Here is a 21,329-nt window from a genome sequence, read left to right on the forward strand (position 1 = left end):
CGCGGCCTCACACGTGGACAAAGAAACGACAGCGGTAGCTAAGCAGCAAGCACCGCCTTTGCCTGAACAGCAGCTGCATCAAAACCACCCCACCTAACGCGGGTGCGAAGTACCAGCTGCTGTTTTTCTACGACTGGTTCAGCCGTGTAGCCAGGCGGGGGGCCGTTCTTGGCCGAGGACAGGCAGGGACAGAAACCCGTGTTTTTTTCCTTAGAGAAAAGAGCCTCAGCCCTCTTGGATCTACTGAGCACCTGTATTTACAGGCACTCCTTGAACAACAGTCTCTTTCCCAGCAGTCAAAATATACTCATGGTACATGAGCCTTATCGCAGGCAAGCACAGGAAGGCTGAAGCAGGCCCCGTTGCTGGGCCCACCCGAATACAGCCCAGGGCAGGTTCCTTAGCCCCAGGCTACTCTCCCCTAGCTCGAAAGCAAGCTTGGCACCAAAGCCAACCCAATGACTCACAGGGCAGCAGTATCGGTAATTGAGAACTCACAGGCAAGTAGGCAATGCCCATGAGGAGGAAGTCAGCCCAGACTCGATAAGGAGTTAAAAATAGAATATATTACAGCTGAAAAGACAACTGACACAATAGAGTAGGTAGCTTGAAAGAAAAGTAGGAACAAAAATCCTATGAACAAGGAGCAGCCTTTCCCCATGCACACTTTTTAAAACTAAGCCCCTTTCTCCAAGAAGATTGATTATGTAATCAAAGGACCCAGTACAATTTTTCAGTATAGTTCTACCACTGTTTTTTCAGAATTTCTAACTCAAAAGTCTTTTTCCCTCTTTTTCAGGAAAAGAGGACAAGAAAGAAACTTGAAGAGAGTAAGCCCTCCACTACAGTACATTATCTTATTGCCCACCAAGTCATCATTTCACTTTCAGAGAAGGCCACTGAAGAACTTCACTTGCTTTAGAGAAGAGAACTAGCGGCAACAGACACCACTAGTGACTGAAGAGCTACTTAGTGATTTATTAGAGTAGTATCTCAAATAATTTTTTTTTTTTAAACACCACAACACACATGATTTAGCAGTTGGTTATTACTACCTTTTTTCCATGACTATTAAACTACCTTTCATCTCAATTAAATTAGTTATATTCTCTTTTAATTGGGTAGAAAGCTATCTACATTAAACTCTGTTCCATTGTCATTTCTTGCAACTCTAAGTCTTTCTGGCATAGTTCCAACAATGATAACACCACAGGAGTGAAAGTTATACATAGTACCATCAAAATATACACATCTCTAATCATGCTATATATACTTTCCCCTTGCAATTGTCTGGGTCGCATATATTGCGATTTCCACTGTAGACTACACATGGTCAAAATATGGACTCAAATTATGTAATGCAAAGGCCTCTCATTTGTTCCAACTCTTCTCTAACTACAGCTGGTGACATGAAGAAGACCCACAGACAAAGTTATGCCCTAAACCAAGATTACTTAAAAGTACTGCTGCATCATAATGAAACTCTGTCACTCATAACTAACCACAGAACGTGTTGCTTATAGCAACCAAAGCCAAACTGACTTAAAATCCAGAATATCTTTACATCCCAGCACAGTCAATGGGAGTTCAGGGTACAGCATCAGATTAAGCTGAGAATAAGTCAATCTTTCCTGTCAGTTCTTCAATATGAGGCCTTTTTAACTTAGAACAGCATAATAATATCATATACACACATTTGCAGTGTAGTTAACTGTCAAATTTTAGGAAAGCTGTGGAGTATCAAGCAGATGTTAACTTTGCTAATTATAGAACAAGATCAAAGCTTCGCGACTCTGAATTACATACGACAAGGTCAGAAAGAAAAAAAACTGTTTAGCATAAACTTCAGTGCTAGGGGCAAAAGATGGAAGAGAGACATCTCATTCACAGAGAAGTGTTCCCCAGCTCAGTATTTTTGATAGTTGAAGAAAACAGAAGGAGTCAAGAGACTTGGCTTTAGGGCAGGAAAAGAAGAAAGGATTTTGGTACAAGAAAGAATGAGCAATGCTAAACTGTACAGTATAGGTTAAACTTGGGTACCACTCACTGCCTTTGGTAATAATTTCATTGGATAAGTTCCATCCAGTTCCACAAAATAACTTTATTAGATACATGAATACAAAAGATTTAAAAATATATTAGTGTTTTGAATGCTGCAGTATAGAGGGAAAGTAAGCTACATTTAAAGTCACACACACATATTTGTAACTTTGTCTCCGAAATACTGCATAAAAATACTTGGATTACTACTATGAAACTGACCTAGCAGTCTCTTTCTCTCTTTGTCAGAGAGCTTTGAATCTTCATCAATAGCTTTTAGTAGCAATAATAGCTCATCTTTTGTGGTCTTCTCTGTAATGGAGCGATATTCACTTTCATCAAGTTTCTGGCAAAAGGTGTAGCCTAAGAGGAAACACAAGACAGTCAGATAGTTAGTAACAGTCAGCCACCCCAGAGACTCTACAGATCTCTCTTTCTTCATTAGAGTCAAGTTAGTCATTGTTACAGCAAGTCTTTCTGCATCATCTCAACCCTTTTATTTCACATCTAGGTGCAGACAGGAATAAAAGGAGTTAAGTTTAAACTGTTACCTGTTATCTTACTAGGATCTTGGCCTTTCTGCATAGCCACCAGTTTATTGCTGACCATTTTATGCAACGTCCCTGGGATCTCGAATAAAACAGACGACCAAACAGCAGCTTAAGAAAAATGCAATTCCATGCACACGAGATAACAAAAACCTAGTCATTTTCCAGCTCTTACCTTTAACACATCTTTTTGGTGATCCACAAGGAACAAGATCAGGAGGTCAGTTTTTCCTCTGGATAAGGTTTTATTGTTGATAATAGCTTTAGAGAATGTTCTTTTCACAACCATCCTGTTGTCACTCTAAAGAATAAGGTGAAAAACAGTGACCAGAAGAGGAGCATTAGTCTCTGTGCTATTTAATCAAGAGATAGAAGGGTTTTGCTCTTCTATAATCATTGCTTTTCCTGTAGTCACATGTTCAAGCCACTAACATCCTTTCCAACCTGCATCTGGGACAGCTAGATTTCAGTAAGTGTAAAGCAATGTATAACAATTAATGATGCACATTTACCTCCTTCTGTAGTTTGAGCTCAGAATTATGTGCTGCAACAGCCATGAAGTACAGTAATCTTCTAAACTCCTCCCTGGTTTGGCTGTCCAGAAGTTTCAAGTAGAGTTGAAATGCTTCTAAAGATTGCTCCATCTTCCCATTCACTGAGGGGAGAAAAAAGTTTATGGCCTTCTCAGTTCTACCCTCAAGCATTGCCATATCTGCTTATTATAACTATTTAATTATTATTAAAGGAGCCACAGAACAGAAGTGCACTTCTCCAAACAAAACTTGTCAAACAAAATAGTTATCACAAAAAATTCTCAAGGCTGATGAAAGCTGTTTGTGCAGTCTTAGAACAGTCTTACACATAGACGACATTTAGCCTGATATTTAAGAAAGCTCATTTTCAATTAGTTTTCATTACAGTTCACAGTCTACACAACATGGCTGAAACAGCTGGAAGAGGAAAATAGTTCTGTTAAGAAAATAAATGATCTCTGGTTGTGGCAATAGAGGTCTCCCAAGAAATCTGAAGTGTATTTCCTAGATAAATGGGCTAGGTTGATGAATTAATCGCAAACTACCTTGAAAAATTTTGCTAGGTTTTTAGATGCATCAACTATATCCAAATAAAGTGGGTTGTATTGACTCCATCTACCATGTGAGGAGGAAGAATGGGATATAAATGCAAGATATTTGCACCAAGAGAGAATAAAAACAATAATCAAGGCAGAGCAATATGAAAAAGAGAGAGAACAGGGATGAGGAAGCATTAACTGATGACTGAAACAACACAAACTTAATAAGACAGTGACTAGATAAAGTTTTAGAAACACATTTTAATGGACAACTATAGCGAGAGGGAAAAAAAAAAAAAAAGTAGTGAATTGGGTACAGAGCTTCCATACATCTTTGACTTTAGATCTTCTTTGATTAAGATCTTATCTTATGTGATATTTAATTTCCATGGATACCAAGTATTACCAAATAACAGCATTCTGTTTCATAGCCATTACACATAGAACCCAACACAAACTACAGAACTGCATATAGCCAGGACCTTAAGCCAGAATTTTGCATTATTTCAAAGCATTGTCTTTATGACTGGAGAAAAAAACCAAAAAACACATACACCACACACACGTGTGCACACACACATCCACCAAAACACTCAATTCCACAGCAGTTAGTCTTCAAGCTTGGCTGCTATACTAAATAGTCTTCAACACACCTCTCACATAAGCTTAGGAACTTTGCTTTATTTTACTTACCCAACAGTTCTGCAATTCCTGAATGAATTTCAGATGCATGGCTTAACAGTGGCTCCTTTTTCTGGCCATAGTATCTACCAATGTTTTCAAACAGCAGTAGTTTCCACATGTCTGCTTTCTCTGGTTGATCAGGCAAGTTTCTGCTAATATCAACTACCATATGATCTGGAAGATATTCCAAGCAATCTATTGCTGCAGAGAGCCACTCATCTGTTCTAGAAGACAAAATGGTTTAGCTTTGGAGCATTACATATTTATATCTTTCAGAGTCAGTTGTATTCCATTTGACACAGAAAGCAAGTACAATTACAGGGAAAAGCTGGACATGTAGGTACTTAAATACCTTAAATTGTCACAAAAAAAAATTTCCTATCCCGTTCACTTAGATCATAGCCATATGCTTCTTTGTTATGTATTTAATCAAGATGAAGAATTAGTTTTCTTCCCAGCTGAACAGGCACAAGCAGTTAATTCTAAATTTAGTGATGTCCTCTACTGTTGTAGACAAGGACAAAGTCATTACTAGATAAACAGAAACCTGAGCCTTGATATGATTCAGATTGCAGTTAAAAGCATAGACCGAAAAACTTTTACCATTTATACAGTTTCAGATTCAGCTTTCTTTTACTTCCTACAATAAGAAAAAAGCCAAGAAACAAAACTATACACTCAGAGGTAGTTTTTTAGAAAAGCTTTAAAATGCCAGCAAAATACTCTAATGTTTACTTCCTGTATTGATGGAAGGATAGTCATCCCTATGAATACTATCTGTGCCTTCAAAAGCTCTTCTAGAGTTCAGCAGAAATTGTCTCAGCTGCTTTTTGATTTAGAGCTTAGCAATTGCTATTTACTATTCCAGTCTAACATATAGGGAAATGTGCCTATTCTTGTCCTTTGTACAGTTCTGTAGTCTATGAACAGTTCTTCTACGCAAAGATCAGCTGTGCCTTATTTCTAAGCAACTTAGAAACGCTTTCTACTCTGAGTTAGGTAATTGATACTTACTGAGAGTCACTGAAAGCCTTGAGAATCTCTCTATCTAAATAGTTACTTGTGATGATATACTCAGTCCCCTTTTTCGGTTGTGGAAATTGAGGTCTGATCTCTCGGCGCTCAAGTAAAGAGTCAAGGAGTGGAAGGTCCACAAGCTGCAGCAGACGAGCAATCGTTTGCTCTTGCCATACTTCGTTAATAACTGGGAAGAGTGGAATACACAGTATTCAATAAGTGCAAAAAAAAAAAAAAAGTAGGAAAAAACACCTGCTCCTTCCTCCCACCAGTCCTAGTCCAACAGCTTAATTTTCCCAAAACAAAGATTTACAATAACAGAAAGCGTGTTTCTTGTCAGTTTTAAGTGGATTTTATCACAGCAGAAGAAAAGAGTTAGCCATTTGTTTAGTTAACTGTAAGCGTAGGAGAATGCTTTTGGATAAGTCTGAAGTGTCTTACATTCTTTGCGCCCTAATTTGCAAGAAATCTTTATTCCAGACAAGGGATTAAAAAAAAAAAAAACACACATACACACACCAGTGATACTCAATCCTTATCATAACTTCTACAACCATTATCTAGCTCATGTTTTCGAGAGTTTCTAGGATGCATTATCATTTTTCAAAAGGAAAAAAACATAATTAGTTTAGTCAGAGAAAAGACATGAATTGTTCGGAAGAGCTTTGGGCCATTGCATACACAACACTGAAGGAGAGCTGGACAGTGCAGATACAAAACTGAAAGGCTAGGGAAAAGTTTTAACTAACAGCAGATTATTGATCACAATTAAGTCAGGTGTGAACATAGCTCAATTATTTGAGCATTATGAAGAATTTTCCTAACTCTGGTTTGAATCTGTCACAATTCTGCATTCTTTTCCAAAGATTTCAACACTGATTTACTGCGGCTAGAGGTAATGAGTCCAGTCTGTTTGAATGTAAAGTTAAAAAGCAAGCCTGCAATAAATATTGCTTGCCTTTGTCATGATATGGTGTTCAAAACAAAAAATACTAAAAGTCGGGTTGACTCTATCTCCAGTCTGATAGCCATAAGCCTTTCCAGTCCAACAGTTACCTTACTTTTCCCCACACACAATAACTGAGACATTAGCTGGCTTACCTTGATGGGACAGACTTTCCGAGATGTTTATTTGAGGGGTATTTGAAGGCTTTAGACTCAAATTCTTCCAGAGATCCTCCAAGCTTTCTGGTTTGACAGGAGTAGGGTTAAACACTGTCTTCTCACAGCTGAGATTTTAAAAAACAACAAAAAATAACTACTCAACATCAGGACTTTAGTCTTAAAGGAGAAGTTACAATCCCTAGAACCAGATCAATACAATTATTAAGAAAATTTTACTATCCCTGCTGAAAAGAACAATGTTATTTCAAGAAAGCCACAAAAGCTTTAAAAAGTCTGTAGGTTTGCAACTGAACATAGAACAAACACTTAAGAGTACTCTGCTATATTGCACTTGGCCTAAAAGATAGCCTCTTGCTCTTTGAGAAATGAGGCAAGAGCTAGGAGCTTTGACTAGTCTGAACAGTAACAGTGGCTGTACCTTCCACTTGAGCTCACTTCCCTTCACTCAAATACAGACAGATAAAGTTGCACAGAATGCTGGAAGCAAGAAAAGCAAATAAGCCACCTGCACCACTGGAGCTCTTACTGCTTGATCATACAGATGTCAGGGAACAAAAAAGCAAAAAAAAAAAGTTTTTTCCACCACTTTCTCTGTCCATGTCAGCACAGGAACACGTGCAGCATCTTAAAGAAGTATTTGCAAATAATAGTTGCATGCAGATCCATAGTTCCTCTTTGGAGGAATAGCTGACAGTAGCTGAGGAAATAGGGAGGGGAAAAATTATAAAACTAAAACATACAAAACCCCCAAACCTCTGGAGTTCTAACATTTTTTTTCCCCTGAAGTGAAGTGAGGCACAAAATTAAGATTTTTTTCTTCAGAAACTCAAAGGTGGTTACTCCTTAGCAAGATCCTTCCTAAGGTTGCAAGGCTTGCTCATGCCACCAACTAACAGAGTGTTTCAGATACCTATCACTCATTTCTAAATTGTAGCTGGTTGTTCTCATAAATGCCATCATACACCATGGAGTAGAAAATGAGCATACAAACTCCAGCTGTAAAATCATTTTTCTCCTTTGAGCATTTGTTTAATTTGAACTTCTAATAGCTTCCTTACTTCAGGGCATTCCAAACCCCTTTCCATCTCCATTATTTTTGCTATTTGTATGACAAACCATATGTACCAATAGATCTATTCCTTTTATTAAGCAAAGTAACCTTTGCAGGGGATCTGTGCCCCACCAAGAAAAAAAGCCTTTGCTCTACTCTAACAGAAAACAAATAGTCTTGTTTCATAACTGCTTGCCTGATATATTCCAAGTCTTACTTAAAGAAACTTTGTGACAAATATATTTTAACGCATATTTTAAAGTATCACACTTTAGAATTCTAGAGAAATAAAAATGCTCTAATCCTCTTTCCAAATATAAACTGAGGCCAGTTTGTTTAGCACAGAACAAAATCTAGTATATGTGTGTTTGGGGGGGGGGGGAGGGGGGAGAGCAGGATCAAGGAACTACCCATTTTTAATCTCTGCTTCTAGAATCTTCTGATCAGCTGGGTTAATGCACTTAAGTTTTTATGTTTAATACTCATGGACACATTCATCACATAAGAGGTTGGGTTTTTTTTGGGTCAGGCCAACACTACCAGTTTTCAAAAGTGTGCATTACCAAAACTTACCGCAATAACAGCATGGAGATAGGTCCACAAAAGAATACATTAGAATATGTTCAGATACAACACTTAACATAAAAACTGTTCAGAGCAAGTTACTCAGCAAAAATTAATCCGCATGGCAGTGTATATTATTTTGTGATGGTTGGAGTTAATTCCAGGGTCCTGTTCCTTCTGGTCCTACAATAGTATGCGATAATATAACAGCATAGTCATTTGCTGCCTAGCCTAGGATCAGGCCATGTGCATACGAAGAGACAGCTGAAGGGCAGGGGGGGGGGGGGGCAGGAAGGAAGCTAAATTTGCAGCCTAGTCAAGCTAAGATGATAAAAGAAGTTTTAGCTCTTTTTGCTTGTTTGCCTTCCCCCCCTTCAGAAACTGGTTACTACTAGATGGATTATTGGCTTCTGCCAGAGTTAGATCTGCAATGACTAAGGGTTGTTCCATTTCACTAGCCTGCTTGATGCAGCTGAGCACCATTTGGTTATGTTAGCTTAGATTCTAACGGATAATCACTTGTATGCATCTAAGTTCTCTCCCACACAGAAGGCACTCCAATAATAGACACAACAAGTGAATAACCATGCAGGCTAAGTGATTGCTCACTTGGGAGTGCAGTTCCCTACTTCTCTGCAACCCACAAACACTTGTACCGTAAACACTTTTTTTTCAGGTCTTTAAGTACACTGTCCCCTTGATCTCCCTCCACCTTCCCCCAAAATACAAAATATTTTTCAATTTAAAATTTCTTATCATCATGTTCCATTAAGTACCAACCTTTGGGGTGTAGACTGCTGGTAATCTTTATCGACATCTGTTTGGCTTGAGACATTTGTGAACCTGTAGAGACTACTGCTACTATCTTCAAATACAGACCGTTTGTCTTTTCCAAAGACTCTAGTTGAAACAGCCTCAAACACTTTGTAGTCCATCAGGGCTTGACATACTCGCACTATTTTAGCACGGGAAATATCAACATCCCCAAAGTATTTGTTCTGGAGAAGATGAGCAAAGACAACATCTACTGCATCTGAACCAATAAAACAGTCATGGTAGCACTTGAGGTTCTGTCGCCGCTTTTTCACTTCCACTTGAGTTTGAAGTGCACTGATAATGCTGCTCCAGACATAAGTTGCTCCAAACGGTTTCTGCGCCAAGCTAAACCCTAAGAATTCAAGAACAGGGAAAGCAAAGACACTGAACTCATGCTGCAATTAGAAGACAAACTGTCCCCTTTCTGGCCACTAGCTTTCATGAAACTTTTAAGGAATTACATTCTTTGAGAGTTCTACTTCGGCTTGGGTTCAACCAACACGTAACAAAGTGTTAATACATGAGCAATGCTTTCTTAGGAAGTTGGTCTCTGCATTGTACCAATGCATCTCACTCTGGTGGTTACTTCCATCACATTATCCTGATGCTTTATAACTAGCAGATTTTACTTTTTCAGCAGCATCCTGCTACTTTGTGGTACTATCCTTTTGATTACTACTTCACCACCTAATGGTTGCACTTGCAGGGCATACTCCTAAGCACATCTGTTCCACACAATCAAAGACCAACTATATGTAGATTTGTAACACTCTAGTTTATCAACAATGACAAGAAGATACAGCCAGTTGGGGGGTGGGAGGGAAGATGAGGAGACAGGGATAAAAAGATACGTCAGAGAAAAGAAGAAAGACTGTTGTACACTCAAGTTGCCTAGTATCAGCAGCGCTCAGCAGATCACTGACAAGATAAAAAATTCTTTAAAGATATAATTCACTGGACACAAATTCCACAGAACAGCTTTCTACCACTGCAGCTCAGATTGAGATTCAAGCACTGTGTACTCTGTACTACTTCCTTGAGCCAACCACTCTTCCCTCTCCAGGAAAACCACTGAACTATTATTCATTTACCAGTCTGAAGTTAAGAATAGCATGCTTGCAAGCCTCAGCAAGGACTGAGGCATATAAAGCCTCAGTAATATAGACTGAGGTAATGTAGAGCATACTTACAAAGACTGGCAGGTGGCTGGGAGCTTTCCTAGCTGGGAAAAGTTGCAACCACTAGAAAGGCCTGGATTAAAATGCAAGTTTCACAGCAGTAGTCAGAAATCAGATGAAACTTAATAAGAGATAAAAACAAAGCAAACAGAAGAAGAGAGAAATCAAATGTTGAAGAACAAAATGAGGAATAAGTTGGCAGCAGTCCTCCAGAAAGACATCTGGGGTTATGACAGGCTTCAAACCAAATGAATTAACAGTGTGTTGCAGTGTTTAAAAAAAAAATGCATCTCATTCTGGAACATATTACCATGAACATTTTACACAAAGAAGCAAGAGGCAATTTTTCTGTTCTGTTCAGTTTGAAGAGGCGTTAGCTAGAAAAATGTATTCCAACTTTGGGCACCAGGGCTTCCAGCTGGTCTCCGTCTACCAGAGAGTCCAGAAATTAGCAAATTAAGAGGATGGGGGAATGAGATTAAAAAAAGCAGGGAATAATAATGATTGTGCACACAGAGGCTATTATAAGGTACACCTGTTATCTCAAGAGCCATTACCAATCAGATGCCTGCTTTATGAAAAGATTTATGTTAGGAAAAACTTTGAAATAAAGAGATAAACATCAGAACAGACTAGGCAGAGATGTTCTGGAGTATGTTTTCCCAAACATTAAAAGAACAAGATAAACAAAACACATACCACATCTAGCTGCAGTCAATGATGCCTTAAAGTAGGCAGAATAGATAAGACAGCATAGAGAGGTTGCTTCCAGCCCTACATTTCTGTCACCAAGTATCATACTTGGAGTGGGGAAAGGGGGGAAGAGAAAGAAAGAGAGAGAAAGAGAGAGAGAGAGAGAGAGAAGAAAAAGCCCTAAACATCAACTCTAGTTTCTGTTGCCAACATGAGCATCAATCATTTTTGCCTGTAGCAACTCTTGTTATTAACGACTGCTTTACCAGCTCTCCCCTCCACCTTCTGGGGGGGAGAGGGGGGGGGAGAAGTAGTATTAAGTATGGCTGCATGGTTTTACAAAGTTCAAGTGGCCGAGGGGAAGAGAAACAGCATTTGCTCTCAGCAAGCCCTCCCTGGGCCTTTACGCTATATTAACGAGTTACTTGCCGTTTTTAGTTTCCTTCCAGGAGGACAACGGCTCCAGCCTCCCCGTGACGGCCCCCGCCTGCCGCAGCCGCTCCGAGAGGCGCCCGTGATGCCCTCACGAGGCCGTCGCGCGGGGAGCCCCTACCCCACCCTCACTAACGGGCGGCGGCGGCGGGGCAACGGCTGCGGCGGGGCAGGTACGCGCAGCCCGGCCGGGGCCGCCCAGGCGGAAATGCCTCCTCTCCGCGGCTGGGGAGAGCGGCCAACTTTTGAATCGCCGCCGAGCGGGGACAGGCGCCGGCCGGGAGCCGCCGCTCCGCGGGCAGGGGCCGGCACAGCCGCCACCCCCCGAGCCCGCAACGGGGCCGGGCGGACTCGCCTCACCACAGGGCTGCACCCGCCGAGCCCGGCGCGGTCTCCCCTCACCCCGGCGCCCCCCCTGCCCCGTACCCGGCGGCCTGGCGGCGGGGCTGCAGATAGCGCTGAGATTCAAAGCTGCCGCCTTCTCCCGCACGGAGGCCATGAGCGCCAGCTCCCGCACCGGCTACGGCGGCCACTGCCAGCCGCCCGCCGCCGCGCCGCGGTGTCACCCGCGAGGGGGCGGGGCGGAGCGGCCGCGCCCACCCCATTGGCAGTGCCCAGGCGGAGGGGCGGGGCGGGGCGGGGCGAGGCGAGGGGCTGGCCGGGCGCCGCCGCAGCCGTTGAACGGCCGCCGGGTCGGCCTGCCGCGCGGTCGCTGAGCTGGCCACCGCGGCCCTCGGTGAGGCCGTTTCCTGCTTGCCGGGCGGTTCGGGGAGCGCCGGCGGGCCGGGCAGCCAGGCGGGCCGTCCCCGCAGAGACTGGAATGACAGGTGTGGGGAGGAGCCCCCAAAGGCGGGCTCTTACCCGCCCCGGAGCTGCTTCCGGGCCCGTCCTCCAGCCGGCCCGAGCAGCGCCGGCGGCTTAACGGGGAGCCTTTCATAAAACGTCGTTCGCAGGAACGGCAGCACTAGCGACTGATTCCGGGGGAGAGGGCAGAAAGCGCAGCGAAAAACGGGTGTTTTTACTAACGCTACGGTTCTGGCCTGAAAGGACACCACTGTTCTCACCTGGCTAAAGGCGCCGTCTGCTGTGAAGCGCCACTGCAGGGCTGCAAAACTTCCCAGGCTTCCTGCCGCAATTCAAACGTTACCCTGCCTTCCTAGCAAAAGGATACATCACGCTGTTAAACCACAAAAGTGCGAACGTTTTGTCAGAGTTATTGTGTAAGCATGATTAAAAAATCAAACCGGTCAGCTACCCTTCTTAAAATTAATCTGACTGTGGATGAACGCGACCGACAATTTGAAAAAATGAATCAACGCTCGTGTTTGTTATCAGGACGTATGTCTTGAACAGTCACGTATGGTTGAAATTCTCCTCTGATGTTTTACGTGAGCCGTTAATTATAGCAATAGCCATTCTTTGATTGGAATGAAGGAATAAATCAACTTTCATCGTGACAGAAGTTTTTTCTACTGTCTGCGGGAAATAGCTGAGATCCAACACCATTTTCTGGTAAATATGGAGTACTTTTGATGATGATGATGACTCAATAATACTATGAGAACAAAGTAAAATTCAAGAGTAGTTTTTGAATTTTTGACTTATTGATTTAAATAGAAGCAGACTTGAAGTCAAACTGATATATCCATGATAGGCACAAACTTAAAAATAATATAATGCTTATTAAAAAAACTGAACAATATGGATATTGATATTGACAATATAGATATAATACAGAAATGATGCAAAAATTAATGTTGAGATATGAGATTATTAAAATGTGGTAGTTTAGCAAAACAAAATTCCCTGTGAATCTTTATTTAGCCCATTCTGCAATGAGCTCTGCACAAGCAAATGTAGAGTGCAAGATTTTAGCTACCCAGCGAAGCTCAAGTTAGGCTTCTTTTATTATTTGTCACACTTTAAGGTAGGGCACTGTAGGTTTGTACATCATCTACAAATGAATAAACGATGGCCTTCATTTTAGGCTGTGAAATTTGAGTACAGGGAACTAGATACTATAGGCTTTTATGGAAAACAAACATTTCTTCATGCCTCATTGACAAAGCAATAAAATATTTAGAACTATATCATTAAGAGTGGTACTTCCTCTTGTTAAGTTTTTCAGATATAGAAGTCTTAAGACCAGAGAAAAGGGAATCTATTTGAACTGTAGCCAAATCCTAGCCTTTGAAAATTAGATTCAATACTGTTTTTCAACAATTGGAAGGGGAAGCTAGCGAATTCTTTCTTGGAGGAAAAGTGGAAGAGAAAGTAAAAACAAAAGAGAGTTCTGCCTCATAAGTGTCTGACTGTTTGGATCATTGCCATTAAGAACCTAAGCCATTAGATTCACAATTAAAAAAAAAAGTACCGCATGCATCAATGTGGATTTCCATGATATATTATTTTACTATTCCTTATTTTTTAAGAGCTTGAAGTTGCACCTAGCTATTGCCAAAATATTTAGACAAAATTAACTGCAAGTCAGTAGATGTCTGAATTCATTTTGATTTTTAAATAGTTTGTTTCAGCATAGTTGTTGCAATGAAGCAAGGTATTCAATCATTCTGCAGTGGTTCACTGTAATCTTGAGATAATTTAGAACTATAAACATCTTCAGAAAGGAGGTATATCGCCCAAGTAACAAGAATATTACACCTTATAGCAGAGGGCCATTTGTCAAAATTCTGTTTGCAGGGGACAGAGCGAACCTGGGTTAGCACACAGCTAGCTGCAAATCCAGACGGTTATTAATTTTTTATTTTTGTATTTTATTACTGAGTGATCAGCACTCTCCCCTGGATTTCTGTCTTTGCTTCCCTCCATGTTTCACCACAGTGACCACAACCACAACACACCAGTTTATCCATCCACTCCAACACTACTAAGAGGCAAGAGACATTGATGAGCAGACGACAGCCACTGGCCCACCAGCCAGCTGTTGTCAAACAGTATCTCATATCAAAGGACATTACAAAAAGCTATACATCGTTTAATAGTTTTTACATTATTATAAAATGCTTTGCTAAAGCACAGATGTAAGCAGGTAAATAAAGTCTGAATTACATGAAATACTTTTACACAATTAACAGAAAGAATGCCATCTTGTGCAGTCAATGGGATCATTTTTAGCTGGTGATTCCTTCGACTGCAGTGGAGAGATCTCAGATGAAAGTACAACATGCTGTATTTCGTGGCACCTTCCACAGCATTTTCCCCAAATGAACCTTCATAAAGTTGAACATAGGATACACAAGAGAATGACAGACACAAAGATGCAATTATCACTCATACTTCAAATCATTAGGACAAACTTAGCCGCATTCCTGTGCACATGGAACAGTATCTTGCTCCAAAAGCAGTTCCATTGAAAAATACAGGACTGCATACAGAGGCAGATGCTGCGTTAAGTAAATATATCAAAATCTGGTACATGGAATATGACAAAGGAGATCACTAAAGGAAGTCTGATTGTATGTAAAGCTTTACTGTTTGCTCTGGATCTAATAATGCGATGTGAAGTTGCACAGAAAAACAACAGTGTGATTTAGTTACAGCGCCTAAAATTGATTTTAACGAGTTGGGTAACTGAGTCCTAATTTGTAGAGCGGAAGTTTTAAAGTCAAGAACAGCAAAATAAAAGTCTACTTTGATTTGATTTCCAGGTCATCTAGAAATCCTATCGACTATCGACTACAACAGGATCAAGAATGTGGCTTGCATCTTGAAGAACTTACCAACTAAAGACTCAGAAATTCTTGGAAACTTATGTAAGAACCTTAGGGTTTAATTAGAAGGATAAAGCGGGAGAGTAGAGTATTTAAATTCAACAGCAACAATTTCAGGCATGTCTTTCTGCTCAAGATATGAATAAATTACTCATGTCAACTAAGCGTTTGCTTAAGGATCAAGATGATTATAAAGGATAATATGGGCTGTCACCTATATTCAGGTCTTCTCTGAGTAGGGGGATGCAGAGGGCAAAACTTAGACTTGTGTCACAAAGTGAATAACTGATGAATACCTTTATATTAAGTGCTGTCTCGCTTTTCCCATAAGAAGCTTGGAAGCTGGGCAGCCACCCAGTATTTGGATGAGAGAGAACCTGTAATTTCCAGGCATTCTGGGCACAAATGAAGGAGACCTAATTAAAGGCAAGTAAAAAGTTTTCACTGAGTAAAAAATGACTGTGTGACTGACTGTTGCAATATCATTACTGAAAAGACAAAAACTGCAGGAAGCACTGTCTAAAAAGATGGAGGCACATTCATAGAAAATACAAGTGCTTATTTTTTATCTAAGGCAGATCACTGCTTTGTTAAATAACTGGGAAGTGTTATGCATTCCTGACAAAACCAAAGGAAAAAGTTTTTTTCAATTTCTTTACATTTCAATATTTTTAGAAAAACATAAAAGACCCCAAACTTGGGAAAAAACATGTTCTAAAAGCAAAGTGTTCAGTTTCCCTAATATTTTTCACATTTTTAGGTGCCAAAAATTAGAAAAAAGTTTGATTTCCCAATAACAGTGACAGATCATGATATAAATGGGCATTTTTGCAGAATACTATTGCATTTCTTTTAAGTAAAAAGAATTTAGATTCCACTTTTCTGAAGTATGAACACAGACTATGCACTTTAAATTCTAATCTTAAATCTCATAAGCAAGTATCAGACTACAGAAGGCTATCTCTTTTCTAGATCAGATTTACTTATTTAGATTTCAAATGTCTTCCCACAACAATATAAACTTCAAAGATTTAAACTCTGTTGACAAACATCTAATTAAATATATATGTTTTATTGCCATAAACAAAAGGACATACTGGACCCAATCTTTATGGCTTTGTTTCTGAAAAAGCATAGCAAATAATACTTACCATAAAAATTCAAAAAAAATTCCAGTTATTTAGAACAGTAACTCTTTTGAATTTTTTACTTAAATATCAACAATGCCTGTATTCATTGCAATGCTGAAGCTGATGAAAAGAGAACATTTTGAACAGTGACCCTTAAAATGTTGCTCCATTCCATTCACAAATGATCAAACACATTAAACTTCAACATACAGGTCACTCTCACATAAAGGTACTCACTTGAGGAAAAAAACAACAGCTTCAATTACAGAAACTACTGTTTTTAAGCCACAAACACCATAACATTATCAAACCCCTACTGTTTAATTGCTTAAAGATATAAAGCCCTGTATGTGCGGCTTTTTTTATATTGAAACTGTCCTATGAAAGTCAGAAAACTTTCCCACTTTTATTAATCTCAAACTTTAAAAAACGAATACCTATTCATACAATATTGGATGGCCAAAGGCTATTTGATATGCTAGACATATGAAGGAAGCTGAGAGAACTTGCACAGTGAATCGGTCTTATAATATATGTTCTGCTATTTGTACTAAAGAGCATGAGAGGTTTGCTTGGGGCTGAACTCCGTGGGTTAGAGAGGATTAACACTGTCCCTTAGGATGCAGAGCAAGCTGTTCACAAATTCACTGCTCAGTCCCAATATCTTATCTGCACCTGGAATAAAAAGAGTTTGTGTAGTAGCAGGTGGGCTACAATGATGCCATCCTGCAACATTCAGCCCACAATGCCTGCCACATCTGCCCCATTAGCTAGAGTAAGATTTACTCCTGAAGTGCAGACTTTGGGATTTTATAATGATATGAAATCTGTAAGAATTCTGCCCTTGCATTTTTGAAGAGACTAGAACAATAAACAAGTTCTTAAGACAGAAGCTTCTGGATGACTGAATGTTTGAATCAACAAAGCATGCACTGTTCAGGAGTGAAATCCCTCCATTCCTAAGCTGGAATACCAATGTAACTGCACAACAAAGTCAAGCAGGGCAATTGCAAATTAAGAAAAGGCAGGCAACAAACTGAGTGTGCACTGGCTATACACTGACCTCCGGTGGAACATGGGTTCACTCTCAGATTAAGAATCCAAGCACAGGGGCTGGAAAGGGAGTAAATCAAACCTGGAATTATTTGAGATGGCTTATTTTAGGGAAGTGTATAGGGAGCCAAGGTTACTAGCAACATGACACAAAATACAGAGATTGGCCTCTGCATCTCAATCGGTACATTTTAATAAGCTAAAGTAGTAAGGAATTTTGTCTTAAATTATTTTTTCCTCTTGCTAAAGTCTTCTCAGACATTCAAAATACGCATATATTTTAACCAGAGTTTGACTACAGCTTGCCTACACGTGCCCAGGATAGCATGGTCCTAACAACACTGTTTGGATAAAGACTCCTCATACAGCAGTAAAGACTCACTGTCACCTATACATTAGAAACCTGTTCAGTTAGAATGAGCACTCTCAGGGTACAATCAGACACAAGTAATTGGAATTTAAGAAGTTACCATCTGCCAAACTAAGAATTACCATTTTTCAGGTGAGCTGTGATAACTGACCAACTGTGAACTCCTGTATGTTGCAACATAAAAACAAACACACTAACTTAAGTTATTGCTGAGAGTGGCTTTAAGTAAAGTTACAAAGGATTAGGGGAGCAGCTTTAACTATGGAGGGCCTGCAGTCCAGCAGAGGGAGCAGTGATTCCTAGCTGATACACTGCCAAGCAGTAACTTACACTGATCTAGGGACAAGTTTCATGACTCTGCTCCCAAAGCAGCTGCTAGTGGCACAAGCTCAATAGGTCGGAAACAGCTGATAGATAAGGGGGAAAAAACATGAAAACTAAGTGGACTTGCCAAATATAAGTGAATTCCTGATTTTGACCATCTGTTCTGACTTCTTTAAAAAACAGCAACATATCAGTTATACCACTATTTAAGCTAACCAAATGAATGCAAGGCTTGCATTCTAGAGCACAGGATCAGGCCTACTGTGTATGTATGCTACATGCATGAATCTGTAATTCACCTTTTATATTACCATACAATGTGCTGGGGCCACCAAACTCAATAATCACACGTTTTGACAGGCCCACATTTTAGGCTGGTAAAATGGTGCTTGAAGCACTGCCCTGCATAGTTTTTTACCCCCCATAAATCTCAAAAGAACTAACAGTTCAGGTCATGTTGAAAGTAACAATTCTCAACCAAGCAATTTTCTTTTCTTTTCCTTCATTTCTTCTTTCGCTTTTTTTAGGTCAATAGATTCCAGAATTGCAACGTTTGGATTCTCACAGAGCATGCAAGTTCTCTCTTCAGCTCTTTCAGTGCAAAGTCCATTAGATCAACTTAGATAACTTAGATAACTTAGATCAAACTACCTTTCTAGCTGTTTAAACAAAGTTGATAAGACATTACACTGAAACAAATAAAAATCATTCACATACTCTCATCTGTTACCAAAGTTGTAGGGATAGTAATTTCTATGTACTGACCAACATCAAAAACCTTGGAAGTTTCAAAAACCACCAAAGCTGCTTTACTTAGTAAACACATCTATATCCTCATTCTCCCAGAGCTTTGACCAAGTTACTAACTAACTTGACCTAACCACATGATGAAACACTGTTTTTTTAGCTCTTTTTTTCAATTACCATGCCATTTGCATTCTGTTGCTGCAGCAAAAACATACAAGAATAATACACAGACCAATCACACTAGAAGCAACCACAGCTAGAAAGAAGAGGACGATGCCAAATAAGATGCTTTACTTATAAAGTCTTGCCATCACAAGCCCTAGAAGTCTTAATATGCATGTACTCCCAACGATATAACAAGTAACATTGAAGTAACATTCAAGTAATGCTTGTAAAATAAAAAAGTCAACGGGGAGTTAATTTGACAATAACTTGAACAGGAAACATCTATGAAAAAATAACCACAGCACTTTAAGTTGAACTTTTACACCTAAGCATAGTAACTGAAGCCAAGAGTGGCCCCTACTATCTATAATCTTTATCACATGTACAGAATGAGAAACACAACTAAAATTCTCCTCTGTGTGTGAGCATACAGGTGTATCCAAAAGAAGACAAATACTCTGATTTTGAAACTATTACACAAACTAGATGATTAATAGTTAACTGCTTTACATGTTCTATTTGGCCTCAGTTACAGTATTTTAAAGTGAATATATTGACTGTATATTGGCTGGAAATTTTACAGTTTAACTGAAATCTACCATTATCGTCATTACTCACAGATTTTCATATTACTTCTATTCCCAAAAAATGTGCATTTACTTGAATGCTACACTTTTAATTGCCATTTCAATGTATGCTTACCATACACACATTCATCTACATGAAGGCGTAAGACGTGAATGCACTGGTTAACATGTTAGCAACTTATTTCCAAATAAATTCCCTTAACTAGGTCAAAGTCTTAGTTTGCACAGGACTGTAGCATTTTTTTTTTGTTTATTGGGGACGATCATAGTTCAAACTCTATATAGAGAGAGGAATCAATTCATGCTATGACACAGCCCATACATACTTTTTTTCCTAACCTTTCACATGGATGTCTGAAATAAGACACAAGTGCTAACCTTTTGAGAATATGTTTGCATTTGCAAAAATAATAAAAAAAATCTCCGTCTGAGATGATTTACATTATAAATATTCCTTGAAAGGGTTTTTGCTCACCTCACACTTCTTGCAACAAAATTAGTTGAAATATTGACTATACAACACAAGAAAACCTGAGCAGGAATTAGGGTCTAGTGATACACACACTCAAAAATAGCTTATAATGGGAGGCAATGAAAAACCGTTGCTTCCATGCAGAGATATACTGGCATCCATGCTTTTCAAGACTGAAAAAAGCCCTCGTTTTTGATAGCAAAACAGAAAGCAGAATTAAGACTAGACTGAACTCATCTTGTTGTAAAGCTCATGATGTGTGGCAAAATGCAAACAGTCCTCCGGCAGGGCCCTCAACTACGAATGTCCACCGGCCACTAGATCATGCTGCTAATTTGCCATCACTTTTCAATCAGTTTTACTATACATTGCAGAATGCCTCATGAAGCTATTTCCTAACTGGGACTCCCACCTCCTACTCTTCTAAAAAAAGCTCCTCTAGCTTCCCAAAGTCATCCTCCTTTGCTATGTCTCCCATCATTCAACTTCCCACCCCTCTTCTCACTCAGATTCCTCTTATATTGGCCTTAACATATGTATGAGCAGTCCTACCTCATTCTGGATCTGTTTTTCTCCAAATGAAGGGCCTTAACTGCTCTTCAGTCCTATCCGTGTGGCACTGCTGCTATTGCTGCTTCCCTCTATCCCTTGGTATGTTGGCTGGTAAAAATGGATCCTTTTGCCTACTTTTTCCCTGCAGGTAAAAGAATTTTAGCAGTTGCTGTAATGGGGATTAAGGAAAACCCGGTCAAAGCAATATTTATTTCACTTGCACACAAAATAGTCCAGCGGAACTTTTAAGAGTAGAAAACAAAGTCATATCCAGGACAAATGACATACAAGGCAGCCCTTGTAGAAGTTTTTGTTTGCTGTTTTCCCTGACTCACCTTTTACTTCCGCTTCTTTACATATAGCTCATTCTCTGTATTCACCATTATGCTTTTACAAGAGATCAAATTATGAGGAGTTTTAAGAAAGTTTTCTGTTCTTTAATTCTCTGGAAATGAAGCAAAGATTTGTTAGGCTTCTACAAGAGAGGCAAATACCTATGCAGAATAAGTTACTTTGACTCTAAGATATTTACCAACAGATTACTCACTGTAGGAGCTGTTCCTCTCCTTTAAGAGGCTGTATGCTTTCGGCTTCTTGCATTTCTTTTTTTTTTTTTTCTCTTTTTTTTTAAAGAAAGAAAGAACCTTCCTAAATTATAAAGCAAATCAGAATGCAGCATTAAAAAAAGTTCAGCTTCCACATTGCAAAAGGACATTCTCTGTGCTGACTATTTCCCAAAGTGCTCTTTGGGAAAGACAACACAATAACTCCATGGGCAAATGGCTAGTCTTTTACTCATCTTGGTTTGGGAAGCAGCTCTTATACACAGGACCATTACAAAAATATTCCAGCTCTCCAGATTCACCTTTTTCTGTAAGCAAGTGGCTCAGAGAAGGGCCACCATATATCTTAAGGCTAAGATCAAAGAAATAATAAATAATCAAAGAAATGAAGGATGTGGGATTTCAGCCCTGTGTG

General features: G+C 39.7%; 1 protein-coding gene across 4 annotated transcripts; it reads right to left on the bottom strand.

Annotated features, from left to right (window-relative positions):
* Positions 1-2,081: 2,081 nt before the first annotated feature.
* Positions 2,082-20,796, bottom strand: DEPDC7 (DEP domain containing 7). 4 transcript variants are annotated; one of them, XM_068945253.1, is made up of 10 exons: positions 20,687-20,796; positions 20,352-20,493; positions 8,882-9,269; positions 6,463-6,590; positions 5,359-5,548; positions 4,354-4,568; positions 3,101-3,243; positions 2,764-2,889; positions 2,592-2,670; positions 2,082-2,403 (listed from the first exon to the last, which is right to left on the bottom strand). In XM_068945253.1, the coding sequence occupies exons 3-10, from the start codon at positions 9,034-9,036 to the stop codon at positions 2,189-2,191; spliced, it is 1,251 nt and encodes a 416-aa protein (XP_068801354.1). In that variant the 5' UTR covers positions 9,037-9,269; positions 20,352-20,493; positions 20,687-20,796; the 3' UTR covers positions 2,082-2,188. The 4 variants fall into 4 exon arrangements, with proteins under 4 accessions (XP_068801354.1, XP_068801355.1, XP_068801352.1 ...); XM_068945254.1 differs by lacking the exon at positions 20,687-20,796 and adding an exon at positions 12,285-12,376 and having other exon boundaries at positions 15,248-20,679; XM_068945251.1 differs by lacking the exons at positions 20,352-20,493; positions 20,687-20,796 and adding an exon at positions 11,647-11,818.
* Positions 20,797-21,329: the final 533 nt, after the last annotated feature.

Source organism: Struthio camelus, chromosome 5, assembly GCF_040807025.1.
Source record: "Struthio camelus isolate bStrCam1 chromosome 5, bStrCam1.hap1, whole genome shotgun sequence".
NCBI lineage: Eukaryota > Metazoa > Chordata > Aves > Struthioniformes > Struthionidae > Struthio > Struthio camelus.